We start from the raw sequence: 16,949 nt of genomic DNA on the forward strand, positions 1-16,949 counted from the left end.
TCCTTTTTTCGTTAGCATTCCTTTTTTGTTAGCTTAATACTTTTAATTTAATTAAGACTTCACTTTTTAGAAATCTTAATGCATTCTATTTGCTAAGTAATTAGAAATTCTTTTCTATAAGATTTTTTAATCTAAAACTAATATCAATAGAGTTATCTAGTTTATTTTAAGAATATTCAGATCATACCATTCAGCATTCACACTTTTAACAATACGCGAGATATTTTCTTCATGTTTCTATAGTGTTTAGGCCTGCAAAAAGAATCCTAACTTTTATCCACACTATACACCGCAACTACATACAAGTTATTCTGCAAAAAGCATATACCAACAAGATTATTTCTTTTATAGATAAAATTTGCAACGTTCAAGCTCTTGTAGTGTACAGATCATTTATATATCATTAACACAACTACAGCTGGTAACAACACCTGCAGGGTTTCCATTTCAATTATGGTCTTAATTAGCACCGGTTCAGTCAACAGCAGACCCATTGATCTGTGCCTGGTAGTGCGAATATGAATCATGAGCTAGCGTCTGGTTGTGAATGAAAAATGGTGTCAGTTCAATTACCAAAATCGTTATACAATCAAGAAACATGTTGAAAAATGCCATCATACCTGCTCTTGTGAACGGAAGTACATGAATGGGGTATAGTGCAAGAAATTTGAGACCCTCGAGGTATATATATCAGCATACCTGCAATTAAAATTAAGCATATCATTTTCAAGAACATTGAAATGGAAAAAAAAAAATTCAAACACAACCTTATGCAGAGAATGTATTATGGACTTTCAAGAGAAAGCACTTACTTCTCTATTTGTCTCATTAAGTGGCTTTTATCCCACAGACCTGCACGAGAAAGAAATCCCCACCTGTTGCAAAAAGAGAATTCTTTGTCAAATACGCCTGAACAGAAAACAAAGATGCACTGAGGAAACTGAGTCGCTATAATTTTCATGTGACAGTGATACAGCTATGCCTAGAAAGAGGATGCTGCTGTTTGATTGACAACTGACAAAGGATATCCAAGCTAAATATCGAGTACTGATGCAAATAGAGTGTAGAAAGTTTATAGAAGGGGGAAAGCCTAGCGGTACAACAAGCACGTCTATTTGGCTTGACACTAATTGGAGCTATCCTAGACTGCTTTACTAGTTAATAGAATAAGACTTTGGGGTGTCTAAATGCCTGGGGCAGTTAGTAGTTTTTATTTTTGCCAAGGGTAGTTTTAAAATTTTCAAAAACCAGTCAACTTCTTTAGCATTCAGGTAGTGACTTCCCAACTAGCACCAGCTACGGTGCGTGCACCTCCTTATTAGCCTATTTATATTGGTTGTAACCCCCACTTTTGAAGGATGGCTTAAGCGAATGAAATTAAGATCTTCGAGGTTGGTATGTGATTGATCTTATCTTAGGAGTGATGCCTAAGAATTCCTAGGAGTGATTTCTAGGAGCCCTAGTGTGATTCTAGGTTTGTTTTCTTTCTTTTAACCTACTAGTTGTTCCTTGTTGGTTTACTTTTCTAAAGAACAACCTTATGATAAACAAATCCCAATCCTCAACTAGAGTCCATTTCGTTATTTACCAACCAACCATAGTATTTAGGTGCTGTAATTCAAGATCCTGCATCACCTAACCACTCGTGTAACCGGGCAGGTAAGTAGTTCTACAATTGAAACCATCCATGCCAGGTTACCTTTCGCTGAAAAGCTCTCCATCTGCTTCTAGCATTGGAGCAATTTTCTCATCCAGTCTTTGCATAACAATCAATAGCTTTTGCATGCTTTCTGTGAGTTCTTGATCATCCATGTTAGTTGCAGCAAGGGTCTGAGAGTACACAAAATAAAGCAAGATAAACCATACAATCAGCAGTTCCTTTCAACTCATTCAGTCAAGAAATTTTCACTTGCACTTAGAGATGATGCATCTCATGCTTTAGAGTATTTTTTCAAGATGACATAGTTATCTAATACAACCAGTCCAACTAAATTTTCTTTTTAAAGCCATCAGCTACAATAGGGATTTATATTTCTGCAGGTGTGGCATGGTACACTAAATTGTTCATACGAGCAACTGATAAGTTCATTTGCAGTGGATTGCAAAGAACCTCAGGTCAAGTACTGGTAACACCAAGGCATTACAACTATATGGAGCACATGGAGACTGAAACATGCTTAAAATAGTAAGAGATCAATAATTTAAACAAGGAAACATGCTCACTTGAGCAGGACGCCCTGTATTTCTCCTTTGCAGAGCTAGCCGAAGTTGATTAAAGAGATCCCCCACCACCTCCTTTTGATTAATAAGCTCAATCAGTGTGGCCCGATGATCCCTACTATGAATCAGAGCACTGTACTGCAGCTCAAGAATTTAACACAACAAAAAAGAAACACTTATCAGTATTTCATATGGTTCTTAATAAAAAACTATACAAGTAACATGAAAAATTACTTGAGGCTCAACTCCAGAAAAGCTGCTTTTAGCACTTTTCCTAATAGTTTCAATACAATTTCTTAAGTCAATCTATAATTTCAGTACAAGAAATTCTGAACTCCAACCTCTTCTTCCAGTTCTCGACAAATCAATGCTGTTCGCCATAGTTGATGGACTTTAGATTGACTCACATCAGTGTATATATGATCACCCACATATAATATTTCATCCCCATGGATATCTAGGGAGTTTTCAACCATCTGAGCACTCCCACCAGAGTACAATCCACCTGTAGAAGAAAATAAAGAACTTAAAAGATTGATGATTAAGGGACATTGAACAGTACAATAATACAAGTCTTGTTGGTTCATGGCAGAAGAACAATCAGTTCTAAACAATAATGAAAAGGAGAATTTCTAGACTTCCTGTCCAAAAATAATGCATTTGCAGCAAAATTTTATAGATAACAATTGCATATGAAAGATATCATCCCCATTTCAATCTGTGTTCATCTAGTACGGCCGGTAATTCATGATGACTGTCAAAATCAATATTACCAGATCCTTCTTATAATCAATACTTGACCATATTTACAGCAAAATTTTAAGCAAGTGTTCATGCATGAACAGGATCCGGATCCAAACACAATCATGGCACGTTTATGTTCGTTTGACAAAAATTCTACCATACAAAATGCACTGGTGTAGTGATAAAACTAGGACATGAAGCATAATTCACCTTTACAAGCTTTGAAGCATGGACGCATTAAACCCTCACCTGTCACCACCTCATACAATGGGTGTGACATTTGAAAGAATTCTGGCTTTCTTGCAGATATTATCACCTATGTAAGTAAAGAATAACAAGAAATCATAACTCATAAGTTACCAACGTTTCATGAATGTCAAGGAGATCCATATCTTGCACAAGAAATAAAAAAATAAAACAAATAAAAACTATTTACTATATGAGTAACAATGGAGAAGGCTCTAAGCCTAGGGCTGGTATGATACAAGGGAAAGGAATGTGGTGAGAATCTTTCCATTTCTGGTCATGCTGATGATACTTGTAATATGCTATCCAGAAGAAAGAAAGTGTAGGCCAAGTTATTCGCTTTAAACTTTATGAAGCCTTATGTTATGGGACATAAAGAAGGTAATCACTTGGCATGAAAGCTGACAAAAAAGGCGCACTCACCATGTCAAACAGATCTCGCCAGCCCATATCATTTGGGAGGAATCTGTTAAACGAATGCTTCATCATTTTGTCCGTGTAATGATAATCGGAGTTTGTAATGAGTAGAAGCTTTTTGCCAGCCTGTCACAGGAAAATCTCCAAACCCAGTATAAGATTATGATAATGTTGTCCTTATTCAAAGATGACAAGTTCCAAGATATACCTCCTTTTGATCTAACAGCGCTAAAGGTAATTCTGGATCAGGCTCCACAAACAATTCAGGATTTGACATGATCTCACTCTGTAAAATGCCATCAGTCAGTACATCTTTTGTGGACCGAATTACCATAAGCACTGCAAAATGAACTCCCGTTAATATATTCACCTTAAGCTGACCCTCAACATGTGCCCGAAATAAAGCCTTTCCAACAGCCTGAAAATCTTGTCAAGTATCAGAAAAGGAAAATACAAATCCCTAATGACACTTGAGTCGTTGCAATTAATAATCTACAAAACATGCCTTGTAAAGTCCTCTATAGTCAGGTGGACATATTTCAGCTGATATAGCTCCTTCATCATATCTATCTACCATCTGAAAGTGGAATCAAAAGGGGCTATGACAGATTAACATGTTGTCACTTTCACGAGCAAGCATATTGTTATGAATTAGATGGTTCATAAAAGACAATGACAATAACAATAACACTTATTAAACTAATGGTACTAACACATGTGTGTCCTCAAATAGTCCTACTGATGTTAACCTATCTGATTTTGGGTTGGCAATATAAATTGATAATGTTTAGTGTCAGTCCATGAGCTAGCTTTGAGCCCAAATTTGCATTTCTTCTTTGCATGGGAAAATAAACTTATCCTATGAGGCTTTCAAGTTCAGAATATAATCTTTTCAAATTATTTAATCATGAATACATTGGAGTGTTCTACAAGAAATTATGTGGTTTTAATTTCCAGATGTCTGTTTGTATTTTAGGAAGTCAAAAACATGTGCTCGCTGAGATTTGTCTAGGCTTTTGTCCAAGTAATTTATTTGGTTCTTAAAACTGTCATCTTAGTGTTTCTCTAGAATTGGAGGGTTACTCTAAGTATATAATTATGATGCAGACCATGTATTAAGATCTTCTGGCATAAATTGAATAGAAAGTCTTTCACCTGCCTTTTTGGTAACTTTTCATGTAATGTATCTCCTATGTGAGTGGACTTTTACCTTAACTTTCTAACTCTAAAGTGGTGAGTGATCTGTATTTTTAGAGTGGTGAGCGAAAACTATTATTTGTGACCTATTACTTTGCGACATTCATACCATCCCGGTATCAAGTTGGCATCAGAGCTTTGGATTTACAACCATGGATATTCGTAGATGTCATGTGCAAGAACTCAAAAGAGACATTAATGCTTTTGAAATTGATGAAATGAGAAGGCAACTTCAATAACTTCAGGAGCGTCTTAACCAATATGAGAATCAAGACCATAATGATGAGTATGTTGATCCATCGCTTCACAGACCACATCATGATTTTAGTGTCATTTCTTCTTCTCAGCATCAAAGAAGTAATAGAGTGCCATATCAAGATTCTGATATAGAAGTTGATAATCATGAAAGTGGTTCTCCTAGTAATAATGATAAGAGGGGACATCCTCTTGATCAAGATATAAAGGAGAAATTTCAGAAAATGATGATGGAGCTGAAATTTTTGGTGATTTCAAGATTTTTTTGGATTGGAATCATTCACCGAAATTCAATGAGGATGAGGAAGATGATATTGAAGGAGAAGATCTGATGTAGAAATTTCAATCTATGATGAACCTAGGTTTGCAAAAGAAGTTCATATTACTTCAGATGAGTAGCACATTGCAGCAGTTGTTCTGAAAGTGGTTTTCCATAAAGAAAATTATGGACTGTGCGCATATGATTAAGTAGAATTTGGAAATTAATGAGATTGAAGTTAATGTTCTTGGACAGAGAATGAGTTAACTTGTTTATGTTTACAACAACATTCTAGAAACAATTTTCATTAGTTCCAAACATAATAAAACTAATAAAGAAGGGATTGAGTTGTTCATTCATGATAATTCAATAAACATCCATTATATGGAAAGTAATGAACTAATGTTAAAGGATTCAAGGCTTGCATAAAGGATTATAGAAGTGCTTCGATTGGACATCCATAAGATCAAGAAATGAACTATCTGAACTCGAGGATGAGCCTTCTTAACTAGGGGAACTTGACACGGGTTGTCCTCCAATGGTCCTATTGATTTTCAGCTACTTGAGTTTAGGTTGACAACATAAATTGATGAAGTCCTATATGAAGTTTGTTGTCAACTCATGGACCAACTTTAAGCCCGAATTTGCTTCTCTTCTTTGCATGGGAAAAGAAGCTTATCCTATGTGGTTTCAAGTTCAAAATATGATCTTTTCAGATTGTTCAACCATGCATGCATTGGAGTGTTTAACAAGAAGTTACGTCGGTTTTAGTTTTTAAACCTTCCAAGTATCTATTTGTGTTTCTAAGAATTCAAAAACATGTGCTTGTTAATATTTATCTAGTTTTCTATCAAAGTCATTTATTTGGGTCTCAATCATGTCACTTTGATATTTTCCTAGACTTTGAGGATTATTCCAAGTATATAATAATGATTGAGACCATGTACTAAGGATCTTTTGAAAAAAATTGAATTGAAGTCTTTAACTTAAACATTTTAGCAACCTATCAAGTTCTGTATCTTCTTTGTGAGTGATGGACTTATTCCCTTAATCATGTATCTCTAAAGTGATGAGTGATTTGTATTTCTAGAGTAGTGAGTTATTCAAATATGTATCTCTTCAGTTTTATATCTTAAAATAGTGAGCGAAAACCATCATTCAACTTGTTACCATCCCAAGCATATCTTGACATAATGCTCTTACTCTAGTATTGATAACGTGATAAATATACATTATTAGAAAAGAATAAGGATTACCCCAACAATCTCATGGCTTATATAGTTTAATGAAAAATTAAAATTTAGTTGAAGAAAGCATACTTTTTTTGGACATCAATTTGATGGTGAGATTTATGGAATACAACAAGATTGCAAGTCAAAAACCAACCGTCACAAAGCTGGAAATCCATAATTTGATACAGCTTTCCGCTAACACAATGAGAATGTTATCACTGCTTGAAAGAATTCCAACCTTTAGCTTTGCATTTCACATGCTTACAACTAAATTTCAGGAACTTGTGGGGTCTAACTAATTCATCTTGGATGGCTAATTGCTCTGTTCTCTCCCCTCCCTTTGTTTCCTTTCACCTCTCACCAATGTTTAAGTTACTATCAAACAATCAAAGATAAATCTGAAAGTTCAAAAATTTCATCATTCTCTGTATTGATTTCCAGCTCTTTGATTAAAATGTTTGGCAGTGCTATAAAAACCAGGTCGATAATTAGAAACCATAGTCAGATGGCTTTTGGCACAATACTCGTGTAAGCTTATCGTAAATGCCAGTTGACAATGCTGAATGAAAAACCTTGCCAACTAAATGATATGAATGTTAAATTAGTTAAGAGAAAGAAGAACCACATGAAACAGTTGGGGGAAGGGAGATCCATCAGAATAGAAAGAACAAGTTATTCGCTGCCAAAAATCTCAATGCCAAGAAAAAGAAAAGAAATTTAATTTAGCAAATTTATATGGATTGAAATAGCCCACCTGCATGTAAGCCACAGCTTCCGAGACAGAGAACAGCGTGTTTAAGAACTCCCATCGATTCTCCTTCCGCAGATCAACCAGTTCCCTCCCATACATCTCACTTCCATGCATAGAAAGTTAAGCACCACTATGGAACATATTACTCCAGTTTTTCCACATGTACCAAATCAAATATAGTTGAAGCTAGATCAAAGGTCAACTGGACTCACAGCAAAACAATGATATTTAATCTGTGTATGGCTATACATGCACCATCAAATAGTGAAGCCTGACTACATACAGGGAATAAAGGGAACTCAAAAAAGTTTATCTTGTACTCCTAAATGTCAGCAGCAGTTGTGTGATTACAATCAAACAAACATTACTCTGTGTATTTGAAGAAGGGAAAGTTAAATTCGTTATTGCAATATAACAAACACCTTAATTGCCTTTAAGCATAGCAAGTCAATAATGAAAATTATGAGGTTTAAAGTTCAAAGCGCACCTAACATCTTGAGTAGACAACATTCTGGTGCCATGCATTGCCCTTTTTACATAACCAAACCGATCTGCTTTAACTAGGTTGCCTTTCTCTTTGTCTATAACAAGACCTCTAATTACCAAGTCTGGATCAAATGCAAGTCCATCAACTGGGAAACCTATGCTTTGTAAATTTCCCATGCAATAATCATAAGCCCGTCCTTCCCAGGCCTGCAGTAGTACAAATACACATAACCAGATCTTAAATGATCAAATCCATATAAAATCAAGAGTCTAACTAAACAAAGTGAATTGATAAGAGTTCCCAGGCCTGCAGTAGTACAAATACACATAACCAGATCTTAAATGATGAAATCCATATAAAATCAAGAGTCTAACTAAACAAAGTGAATTGATAAGAGTTGGATTTCATTGATAAGTAATCATGGATAGATGTTAAGAGAACAAGGAGTCATGTTCACCTTCACATTGTAATGTATCAAAGTGTAGTCCATGTCATATCCAATGGCACTAATTGACCTAAGATTTAAAGTACGACTGCAAAATATGCCACGGGATGAATTCCTTGCTGAAGAGGGACTCTGAGAAACATTGGATGTTATTAGAATAATTAACCTTAACAAGAAAAACTTGATAGTTGGTAGACATCAAACACAGCAAAGGAAGAGCATAGGAGTTCATGTTACGAAAGTGCAAAATACTGTACTCAATTAGATTGAGAAAACACATGTAAAAACATTTCAGTAATGCAGAAGGGGTAGGTACGAAATGCTAAATGACTACCTCAGATCCAATGATTAAGCGTGAATAGCAAAAGTGAAGATTGAGAAGATGAACCAAACAAAAAACGTGAAGATTAGGGAGGTGGTGGTGATCAATGAAGATAAATTATTATCATTACAAAACTAACAAAATATAACGATAAGGAAAGAAGGCTGACCGAAATGCCCAAGTCATTAAGCAAATTCTCAGCTTCTTCAGCCTTTTTTCTAGCAACCTCCTCAATTGGACCTTGTAAAGTTGCTGGACCATCAATTCCTACATAGAATGAACAAGAAAGACCGACACTTAACTAGTAAAAAAATAATCAGATTTCAGAAAAAACAATCCCTCAGCCGAGCAGCTATTATGGTGTGGTAAATTTCAGCGGGGGAACACTCAATCAGACATTGTTAGCAGACAACAGAACATGGGCATTTGAAGAGAGAAGTGATGCGTTACCAACGGCGTCAAGATGGTCAAAGTTAAGATTCAAATCCCCTTTAGTGCTCTGTCCTAAATAATCAACCTCGTTATTATTAGAGGGTGTGACTGAGAAGACTTGTTCTCCAACACTACAACAGCATGCGAACATCATCTGAGATCTTTTAATGTTATTTGGAAACATGGGTCTTGGTTTGACATAAAGAAGAGAATTAGTGGTTGCCGCAGCAGCCATTGGAAAGCCACAGCGGGGGTCTCTTTGGAGTCGCCCCCCCAGCCATTGGAAAGCCACAGCGGGTGTCTCTTTGCAGCAAGAAGAATTTTCCCAAAACCTCCGCCGTCATAAACATAATAGTTGTTTGCTTCACTAGCGCTTCCAAGTAACAATTCAACAAGTCTATTCTCGTACTAGCAGTAAGACGTGCTGCTCTGCTTGCTATGCCTATCAGGGAGGGAAGGAGGGTTAGCGGCAGAAATATCTGGATGGATAGTTGAGGGAGGGTGGATGCTGCGCTGTAACAGATCCTCTTGTTCTATAATTACCAATACCACAGCTAGGTTGGTGTATCTGGGAGTAAAATTGTTAGTGATTCTTTAAAGTATTTTTTTTTTAAAAAAAATAATATATTAAATTATTTTTTTAATAATTTTAATGTATTAATATTAAAAATTCAATTAAATATACAAATAAAAATTATTTTAATATATTTTTAAGTAAAAGTATTTTTAAAAAACATAATGTAAGACAATGACAAACACACTATTATTAGTAAATGGAACAAAAATTTAAATTATTTTTTTACATAAAAACATCTATATAATTTTATATCATAATTTTTAAAATTGAAAAATAAAAAGAAACTATGTTTTTCTATTGATAAAATAAAAATAAAAATAAATAGAAACATATAAATTATAAAAAGAGTGATTAATACTAATAAAATATTAAAATATAAAGCTAATTTAGTAAAAAAAACAAAAATAAATGCATATATTTTACCTTCTGTAGTCTTTTTATTTTATTTACTTTCAATTATTATCAGGCTAATTTTAATTGCTAAGTGTATAGGAATCTCATTCTTGTAAATATACCGTGCAAATATAACTCATTGATTTAAATTTTAGAGGAACATATTTTTTTTATTTTTTTACAATAATTAAAACAAATATTCATAAAAACTCTAATGATTGAAATTATATGGCAAAAGTGTATTTCTTTTGTAAATTTCTCTTCTTCTTTTTTTCGTTTTAACATAACAATAATTTTTTATTTATGATTATTTTATAAAAAAATCTAACGCAACAAAAACAAATATTTGACAAAACTCAAATATTTTAAATTTAGTAACAACAAAAATATCTTCCTTTAGATAAAAACACATTTTTATTATTTTTTTAATTTCTTTTTAATTTAAGAGAGAACATGTCTTTTTATTTACTTTAATATAAATATATGATGATATGCAAAGCAATAATAAAAAAAAATATTTTAATAATTTTCATTTGTGTATATAAGGAAATAAAAGAATAGTTAATTCATGAAAATAACATAAATACAATCATAATGACATCAACAACGACAATAACAATAATGTTAACAAAATATATACTCTATCTAATTGAATAATTATGCTAACTTTTTTAGAACAAAAAAGTCATCACATTTCTTTAACATATAATTAAAAAAATTAATATTACAATGACAAAACATTACAATAAAAACCTCAAATATTATTTAAAAAAATATAAGATAATTAAATGATTTTTTTATATATCCAGTTAATTATATAAATAGTATTTAATTTTTAATTTTTTTTACATATATATAAAAAAAGATGAGGGTCTAGAGCATAAACCTAAGCATGTCTGGGTCTAAAAGGTTGGCTTATACACAACCAAGTCTAAAAGTGTGGCTTACGTATTTGGGTTGTGGAGCCCAAGCCATTTTTATTTTATAAAAAGTGAACAAGAAGTTATTTACATTGGTTGATAAAATGTAAAACCTTGTTTAAAAGAGAGAGAGAGAGAGAGAGAAATGAATCTATCTATTCTAAGTGGAAAACATGGGACAAATGGCCTAAACACTAAAACACAACCTACCACATTTAAGAGGGGATATAAATACATGGACAGGAAAAAGAGATGACTTTCCTCTCCCTCAAAGCCAACAACAACCTTAGTTGCAACAACCCCTTCTTGTAAAGAAATCTCATCCAAAGCAGTCTTACATGTTACTTCCCTTGAATACTTGAGTGAGAATAGAGTTGGAGAATAGAAGGAAAACCAAAAACATGAAAAAAGGAAGAGGTTAGAGGACCAGCTGGAACAATAGTGGAATGAGAGAAAAATCAAGAGAAAGAGGAGGAAAACCACCAAAACCTTCCCCAAATATTGTCTAGAAATCATGTGGTAAGAGTAACATCACTTCCCTACTTGTTATTTTAAGATTTTGAAACAAGGTGGGGAGGAAACATCAAGGGAAATGGACCTATGGTTCTTACACTTATAATTTCAAAAAGATTAAATAGAAAAATTGGAAAAATAGGGGTGAAAGGGAATGTAATTTCATAATCTATAACAAAAGAAATTGATTTATATTGAAGTACAAACCCTAACTAAAGGCTAGCTTATTGAAAGAATGAAAGAAGGATGGAATGAAGTGATGAAATGTGTAAGTTGTGATCTTATTATAATCTTAAAAATATGATTGAGCTGAAACATAATTTTATACCTTTATTACTGTCTTGATTTTGCATCCTAAATTGAAGAACTTGTTTGATTATGAACTAAGAGGATGGATGTGTAATTATAACATGATAACATAAATATATTTATGATAGAATTGATAAATTGCATGAGTAAACTAAAAGGAAATGAACTACAACGTTCAGCCAAGAGAAAGAACAATAAAGGAAAATTTTGTGTGATGAATATTGACACGATTAAAAGATTGATGTCTTCTCCCAAGTGCAGGAGTGTCGAAGTAATAAATAACCCGGCAAGACCGGGGTCGAACCATAGGGAGGTTAATTGTACAAATTATAAATAACAATAATACAACAACAAAAACAATAACAACAACAACAACAATAATAGTAGTAGTAGTAATAATAATAATAACAATAATAAAAATAATAATAAAAAAGAAGGAGAAGGAGAAAAAGATGATGAGAACTTTGAGATGTAATATTAATGAAAGGATTAAACAACAATAATAACAAATGTCAAAGTTAGAGGTTCCACTAATGGTATGTCAAACAAGTATAGTATAAACTCTTATTATTCAATTGGAAACCACACACAAAGGAGGTTCCAATCTGATTATAGATTGTTAACATGATTACATTAATCATTTTATTCGATTAATGCTAATACTTGTAAATCTCGTCAAGCATTCATGATTATAACTTCTGTTAACACCAAATCAAGTTCCTTTCATAGCTCAGGTGTCGGTTATACCATACAGTATGGGCTATGAAAGTGCCAAGCATTTGTTGTACCAAGTGTTATACAACATAAATCAAGATTAGTCATTTAACAAGCAAAGTATTAAAGAGTGAACAAGATAACAAATACAAAACATATTAGTATCAAACATTAAAGTCCATATTAAGTTTACACTATACTTATTCTTACACCATTAGTGTAACCTTTTCACCTTGACATAATAAACTTAGCTAGACATAATGAAAGAAAGAAAAATAAATAAACAAAATAAGAACATGAATAAGATTAAAGTTAACTAAGTAAATGCAAGGAAATGAAAGGCATAAACTTGATATTAATAAAAGCAAAGCATAAACATTACAAAAAATACAAAGAGAGATAAAGCATAAACATTACAAAAGAAATGAAAGGCATAAACTTGATATTAATGAAAGCAAAGCATAAACATTACAAAAAATACAAAGAGAGAAAAGAAGAGCATGATCTTGATCTGGAAACCAAGATGCCTAAATACATGGCAAATGCCTCCTTTTATAGGCCAAAATTGGGAACTATTGATTTGATGACTAATTGATGAGTGGGTGGCCAACTCTTGACTAGGTGACAATCCTTATCTTCTCTTGTCTACCCAAAACGTCATTGATAACGTTAAAATTGGAGCCACTCGAAAACATGAAAGTTGTAGGCAATTGTCTCAGCTTTCTTGTGTAAACAATTCAGTTCATTTTGACTTTTAGAACTCCAGATATGGCCAAAATAGTGAACAGTGTTTGGGTTGGAGGACAGATTCGGGCTTCTTTGTTGTTGCAACAATTTGGACTTGAAAATGGCCTTTTTAGATCTTGGGCTCCATATGAAAGTTGTAGGCTTATGTCTTACCTTTCCATCCATATAAAGTAGACCTAAATATGAGATTCATAGCTCCAGATATGACCCAATTACCAAACAGTGTTCCGCTTTAGATTGTACCGACATCTCTTTTCTAAGTTTAGCCATCTCTTTATCCTTTCAATTTCAGTTCTTAAATTCATCAATCAATCCTTTCATTTATGTGATAGGCCTGCATTTAAAATCAATATTTACCATAAATTAAAGGTATCTTATATTATTAGATATATTATTATAAAACATGTTTTAGTTAAGGAGTTATTGATACTTCAAGTGCAAAATGATGATATAAAACCTTGATAAAAATGCACTTTTAAGTACTAATCACACCCCCCCAACCAGCTTATTACTAGTCCCTAGTAATCAAATTGTAAAAAAAATTTTTTTGCAAATTCCACAAAGCAAGGTATTCATCATTTAACTTCCATTAATTTATCCAGATAAACAAACTCTCATTAAATTTATATATCTGCTCAATACCTCTTAACAAGATATTAATAAACCTTTCTTTTGTGCTCAATGTATCAACACATAATTATCACAAACCTTTCTTTTATACTCAATGTATCAACACATAATTATGGGGCTTTTCTTGGAAGAAAACAAAATTTTTGTTCTAATGTTTAAGGTTAACTTCCTTGGGTTGGGATTATTATTTTTGTCTTCTTTTTTTGTCTTTTTTTTTAAAAATATATACATATAATTTAAAAACATCATGCATCTTTAACCCATGTAACGAGCTTTCGGCCAATGACTCCCAGACCAGTTGGTCTTAGGGCATTAGGTATTAAGACACCCCTACGAGCTAAGTAACTCGGGTCACAGATACTGATATGTTGATAGTACAATATTTGATTCCCTTAAGCTTTTCTCCTCAACCCATGTAACAAGCGTTGGACCAATAGTTTCCAAGTCAGTTGACTTTAAGGTATTAGGTGTTAAAACACCCCTTCGGGTTTAATTGCTTAGGTTAGGGAGGCTACGAAACTAAACTTATCTACATTTTTATTATTATCATTTTTTTCTTTTTTCTTTTTTTTTCATTTTTTTCATTTTCTTTTTTTTTAATTATATACTATCTCTTTTCCTTAGTTGTTACCTTTAACAAAAGAACATAAATAATGTAATAATCCAATATGCAACTCACAATCATATGTTAAAGTGTGTGCGTGTAAATTAAGGTTTAAGAATACATGTTAAATAAGTATATGAGCAGAATTAAGTAATAATAATGCGAGAGTTTGTAAATCGAAATATTTCAAGAAGTATTATAATATATCTTGTTAAGAATGGTTACTAAGATGCGTCTCAAGAGTCACTTTATCAAAAGAGCTCCTTTACTCTGCCATTATAGTAACAACAATTATGTACATGATCAAGAAAAGACAACAACTTATCATAATATCCATTAACATTTAACAAACCTATGGGTTTATGGTGAATGTGCAGTTGAGCCCAAGAGGAAATATGAAAGATTTCTTCCAATGTGCCTAGACCACCTGGTAAAGCAATGAAGGCATCAGCATGGTTAAACATTGCATTCATTCAAGCTGACATTGTGGAGACCTGAAGTTCCTCTCCAATTGTTTTTCCAATGATGTCCCCTTGTGCTAAAGTTTCGGGGACGACCCCCAAAACTTGACTACCTCCTAAAAATGCAGCTATTGACACACCTCCCATTAACCCAAGACTGCCTCCCCCATACACTAAATGAATCTTTCTCTCAGCTAGCACTTGACCAAGATGATTTGTTGATTCTAAAAACTCCTTTTCTTTCCCAGGACTAGATCTACCGAAAACACAAATATTTCTTATATGATGACTTGAGGAACTTGCCATTTCTACACACTTCTGTATTTGTTGAATGTATGGGTTGAGTAGAAATGAAAGGAAGGAAGAGAGGATTTTATAGATGAGAAATTAGAAAGGCAATCGTACCACCTATATGTAAGCCAGCTAGAGTCTCACACACACTCTCTCTCTCTCTCTCTTTATTTATTTATTTATTTACTTTTGAAAAAGCATGTGTATGTACAGGTAGTTGTGATTGTGGCTCACATCTTCTCTTGGTTTTACGTCCAAGAATGGCTTAAACGCCCTCTATGGGTCGGGGATAGGCTTTCCATCCAGTTTTCTTAAAAACTAGCAAAGAGGGTCTTTTTTAGTCAGATTCTCAAGACTAAGTCGATCATGTTCTTTATGAAATAGTGACCATAAATCATGAATTGTACGATGCACATCTCCACTAGGATGCGTCTCAAGAGTCAATAGAAGATTATCTAAAGACTCCTTACTCAGACCATCCTTAATGAATTGTATTTTATCTTCACGGTTTATAGATATCATTCCTAAAGAACGACATTGTGTATTACAAGTCCATCTAGCACATCGATGACAGACTTTCAGTCGTTTTGCACGATGTTTCTTTGCAAAAGTGCTTTTACCTGTTCCAGGCATACATGAAATGAAGGAGTTAGAGGACTCACCTGATAATCGGACCTTTGCTTCAATCAACTAGCGAATATCTTCAGGAATTCCATGATTCATTAACAATCTCAATCTTACACATCTAGCACGGTAAATTTTTGTAACCGCATTCTGAGACAAAACGGGAAAATACTTTTTTAATTTTTCAAGATTAGTGTCCATTTTCAAATAAGAATTGGAAGAGAGATTCAAAGAATTGCAAAAATATATACATAAATATCAGTTATTGTGGGAAACTGAAAGAACCGACTTAAGTCACGGAGTACCTTTGTCCGCCATTTGACCGGGATGAGAGAAGCTAGCAAAAATCGCTCAAAAAGAAACACAAAAACAATGTAAATAAAATAATCAACCTTTATCTACAAGATCATTTAAACTAGTTGATTCATTTTCACTAGGAAAATTATCAAAGTAAGCTTTCAAACGATGTCCATTTTCCTTAAAAATATTGTCATTCATTGATTTCTCAATATCACAGGCCCCATAAGGATTTCTCTATCTTGATCTTAGCTCTCTAGGGAATGCACAGAGTTGAGAATTATAAGACAAAACTTTTTGACCAGTATCAACTTTTTGACAATTTTCACAAGTTTTGCAGAATGCATGCGTGTCTTTGAACATGGTGGGCCAATAAAATCCATTTTGAAAGATTTTTGCAGCTGTCTTTTTTGACGAGAAATAACTTCCACATGCTTCAGAATGACAAAGTTTAATGACACTACTTACCTCATTGTCAGGAATGAATCTTTGAAATATTTGATCAGGACAATATTTGAATAAGTTAGGGTCATCACAATAAAAATTCTTCACTTCGTTCAAAAACTTTTCTTTGTCTTGGGTACTCTAATTAGTTGGCAAATCTCCTAAAGCAAGAAAACTGAAATTTTTATCATACTAAGGCATTGGATTAAGAGAAAGTAAAGATTCGTTAGGAAAGTAATCATCGATTGGTGTAATGTGAGATGTCGAATTTGTTATCACTTTTGACAAAAGATCTGCATCAACATTTTCGGTGCAAATAAATCATTTGCAAATTTTCAGATTCATCCAACTCATTTTTACTTAAAGTAGATTCAAGTTGATCATAAATTAATTCGTCAATATGATCTATTTCTTGTAA

The 16,949-nt window shown here is 33.2% G+C and overlaps 1 protein-coding gene across 2 annotated transcripts; it reads right to left on the bottom strand.

Moving 5' to 3' along the window:
- Positions 1-312: 312 nt before the first annotated feature.
- Positions 313-9,569, bottom strand: LOC105116182 (5'-nucleotidase domain-containing protein 4-like). 2 transcript variants are annotated; one of them, XM_011013399.1, is made up of 17 exons: positions 9,282-9,569; positions 9,026-9,235; positions 8,745-8,842; positions 8,266-8,385; positions 7,809-8,014; positions 7,325-7,424; positions 4,133-4,204; positions 3,998-4,045; positions 3,836-3,913; positions 3,634-3,753; positions 3,175-3,280; positions 2,562-2,725; positions 2,224-2,358; positions 1,700-1,830; positions 813-875; positions 621-699; positions 313-537 (listed from the first exon to the last, which is right to left on the bottom strand). In XM_011013399.1, exons 1-17 carry the CDS (start codon positions 9,355-9,357, stop codon positions 475-477), a joined length of 1,869 nt encoding a protein of 622 aa, XP_011011701.1. In that variant the 5' UTR covers positions 9,358-9,569; the 3' UTR covers positions 313-474. The 2 variants fall into 2 exon arrangements, with proteins under 2 accessions (XP_011011701.1, XP_011011700.1); XM_011013398.1 differs by having other exon boundaries at positions 9,026-9,259; positions 9,306-9,568.
- Positions 9,570-16,949: the final 7,380 nt, after the last annotated feature.

The sequence above is a fragment of the Populus euphratica genome, unplaced genomic scaffold (genome assembly GCF_000495115.2).
Source record: "Populus euphratica unplaced genomic scaffold, PopEup_1.0 scaffold870.1, whole genome shotgun sequence".
Lineage (NCBI taxonomy): Eukaryota > Viridiplantae > Streptophyta > Magnoliopsida > Malpighiales > Salicaceae > Populus > Populus euphratica.